The 3,124-nt window shown below is 42.9% G+C and overlaps 1 protein-coding gene across 1 annotated transcript; it reads right to left on the bottom strand.

Moving 5' to 3' along the window:
* Positions 1-288: 288 nt before the first annotated feature.
* LOC115963367 (adenosylhomocysteinase) lies at positions 289-2,775 on the bottom strand. Its single transcript, XM_031082337.1, has 2 exons — positions 1,906-2,775; positions 289-1,345 (listed from the first exon to the last, which is right to left on the bottom strand). Exons 1-2 carry the CDS (start codon positions 2,614-2,616, stop codon positions 599-601), a joined length of 1,458 nt encoding a protein of 485 aa, XP_030938197.1. The 5' UTR covers positions 2,617-2,775; the 3' UTR covers positions 289-598.
* Positions 2,776-3,124: the final 349 nt, after the last annotated feature.

Raw genomic sequence — 3,124 nt, 5'->3', positions numbered from 1 at the left:
CACTGTAGCAAATCATCTAAAATTTTAGCTTTTGCCTCCACTGCTGCAGCGTGAATTTTGTGTGTGTGAAGCTAAATTTTAGCAATATAACTTTATACCTCCTCTGCTGTGAGTACTCTTATAGCGTTATATACCTACAGGCTACACTTATCTTATTAGTGATTCTTTTTTATAAAAAAAATCTTACTGAGGAAAAATATTTAATGGCTTTTAAAAAAAAGAGTTATATTGCAAATGAAATAGACCAGAAAGTCGAGAGTAGAGAGCCACCAAAACAAGACAGGAACCTAAGGAAATAGCAGTCCTTTTTTTTAGGTTTTAATAACAAACGCAACAAAAACTCAACAGCAATATATATTCCCACACAACCCCATCCAACCCTTATTGAAACCCAAATTGGTCTTCTTTCAACAGAGACCAACCATTTTCTTTCCTCCATAACATCCACCACCAAACACAAAAAGCCCCTACCAAAAAAAAAAAATTCAAAACCTAACATCCTAATAAAAGTCATAAATTTGTAAAAGAAACCATCAAGCCGATCCAAATATATAATATATCTTGGTTTTCTCGATATGCCTTGTTTTCTTGACTCTTCTCAGTACCTGTAGTGAGCAGGCTTGTATGGACCCTCCACAGGGACACTAATGTAGTCAGCCTGGTCCTTGCTGAGCTTGGTGAGCCTAGCCCCAAGTTTGCCAAGGTGAAGTGCAGCAACCTTCTCATCAAGATGCTTTGGCAAGACATAGACCTTCTTCTCATATTTCCCGGTAGTCCTCTCCTTCCACAGCTCAAGCTGTGCAATCACCTGGTTTGTGAATGAGCAAGACATCACGAAACTTGGGTGCCCTGTGGCACAACCCAAGTTCATAAGCCGACCCTCGGCCAACACAATGATGCCTGAGTTTGTATCAGGGAAGACCCACCTGTCTGTTTGGGGCTTGATGGTGATGCGCTTCACACCTGGATAGTTCTCAAGGCCGAGCATGTCAATCTCATTGTCAAAGTGACCAATGTTGCAAACAATGGCATTGTTCTTCATCTTCCTCATGTGGTCGACCATGATGATGTCCTTGTTACCGGTGGTGGTTACAAAGATGTCAGCCTCAGATACAACATCCTCAAGGGTTAGAACTTGGAGGCCTTCCATAAGGGCCTGAAGAGCGCAAATTGGATCAATCTCAGTCACAATCACACGGGCACCAGCTTGCTTCATGGCAGCAGCACAGCCCTTGCCAACATCACCATATCCAGCAACAACAGCAACCTTGCCGGCAATCATGACATCAGTAGCCCTCATCAAACCATCGGGGAGGGAGTGGCGGCATCCATACAAGTTATCAAACTGTTCCAACAAAAGATCACGCCCATTATTTAGATCAATCATGACATACAGATCAATCACTAAAAAATCTTGTAATGTTTAGAAATCAATTTAGGACTACCAATTAAGATTGTTAATGTATTAAAGATCTGCTTTTTTAAAAAAAGATGGATCCGTCCAACAATTACAAGTAATCTAACAAAAGTAACAAACACATAAAAAGCAAACCCAACATTGGATCTTAGATTCGAAATCCTACAAATACAATAATAAGAAATAAACAAATAAAAAAGATCCACTAGAATATGCATTACTAATTTATTTTTAGACTACACTATTCTTGGAGACCAAATAAAAATAGAGCAAAGATTCAAATTTTAACAATCATTTCTGGTGTTCTCTTTTCAATCAAGTTATCAAAATAGCAAAAGAGTAAACACGAATAGAACACAGAGCATTTCCATATCAGATCTGATGCAAAAACCCAAAAGATAAACTAGATCTAGAACTTAAATCTAATCTAAAAAAGACAGACACAGATCTAAGCGAAAATGTCAAAAGACAATGTTTTTAGTTATTACCTTGCTCTTGGTAACGGAGTCGTTAACGTTAATAGCAGGGAACAAGAGGGTACCATTGGCCTGCATCTGGTAAAGCCTCTTAACTCCAGTGGTTGTCTCTTCAGACACACCAACCAATCTTTGCTTCATCTTGTGGTACCTCTTGGGATCTGTCTTCAACCCATCTCTGATAATGGTCAGCACAATCTGGAACTCGGCATTGTCGGTGGAAGCTGGGTCCGGAAGGGTCCCATTCTTCTCAAACAACTCCTCGGCCTTAACGCCCTCGTGGATGAGCAGAGTGGCGTCACCACCGTCGTCGACTATGAGATCGGGCCCACCACCGGGACCCCAGTCGAGAGCACGCTCGGTGCACCACCAGTACTCCTGGAGGGTCTCCCCTTTCCAGGCGAACACGGCGGCGGAGTCACGGGCGATGGCGGCGGCGGCGTGGTCCTGGGTCGAGAAGATGTTGCATGAACACCAACGGACCTCGGCGCCGAGGGCCGTCAGGGTCTCGATGAGGACGGCGGTTTGGATGGTCATGTGGAGAGAGCCGGTGATTCTGGCTCCCTTGAAGGGTTGTGAAGGGCCGAACTCAGTTCTGCAGGACATGAGACCAGGCATCTCGACTTCGGCCAACTCGATCTCGAGGCGACCGAAGTCGGCCTGAGACATGTCCTTCACCTTGTACTCACGACCGCTTGTGGTTTTCTCTACCAACAAAGCCATGGTGAGAAACGAGAGTGAGTCGAGAATTGGATCTGATAAAATTGGGGGGTGGGGGGAGAGAGAGAGAGAGAGTGAGACACGAGAGACTGAAGGAGCGAGTGTGGGGGTATTAATAGGTTAGAGTATGTGAAATGGACGGTGTAGATTGGTTTTAGAGAGTTGGTGGATCTTTGGTAGACTGATGATGAGTTTTGGCGTAGGACACGGAAGCTGATGCGGGGACCCGTGGCTAGAATTAGAAATGAACTAACGATGATAATGCGGGAGAAGCGTGAAGAGGGACAAAGTTTTAACTTTTTTTTTTTTTTTTTTTATAATTCTATTTATCTCAATTTACTGTAGTTATGCAAATCTGATTTACAATGAGATATTTGTGAAGTTCTAACTTGCAATTGGTAATAGCAAATCTGATGGGATAACAAAATAGAAAGCAATCAAATCTGGGAGATAGTTCGACTGTGACCCATTAGCCAAACAAAGCCGCCAAGCCAGATTTTTTTCAAAAAGT

The sequence above is a fragment of the Quercus lobata genome, chromosome 10 (assembly GCF_001633185.2).
Source record: "Quercus lobata isolate SW786 chromosome 10, ValleyOak3.0 Primary Assembly, whole genome shotgun sequence".
NCBI classification, from domain to species: Eukaryota; Viridiplantae; Streptophyta; class Magnoliopsida; order Fagales; family Fagaceae; genus Quercus; species Quercus lobata.
This window is presented reverse-complemented; position numbering and strand designations above follow the sequence as displayed.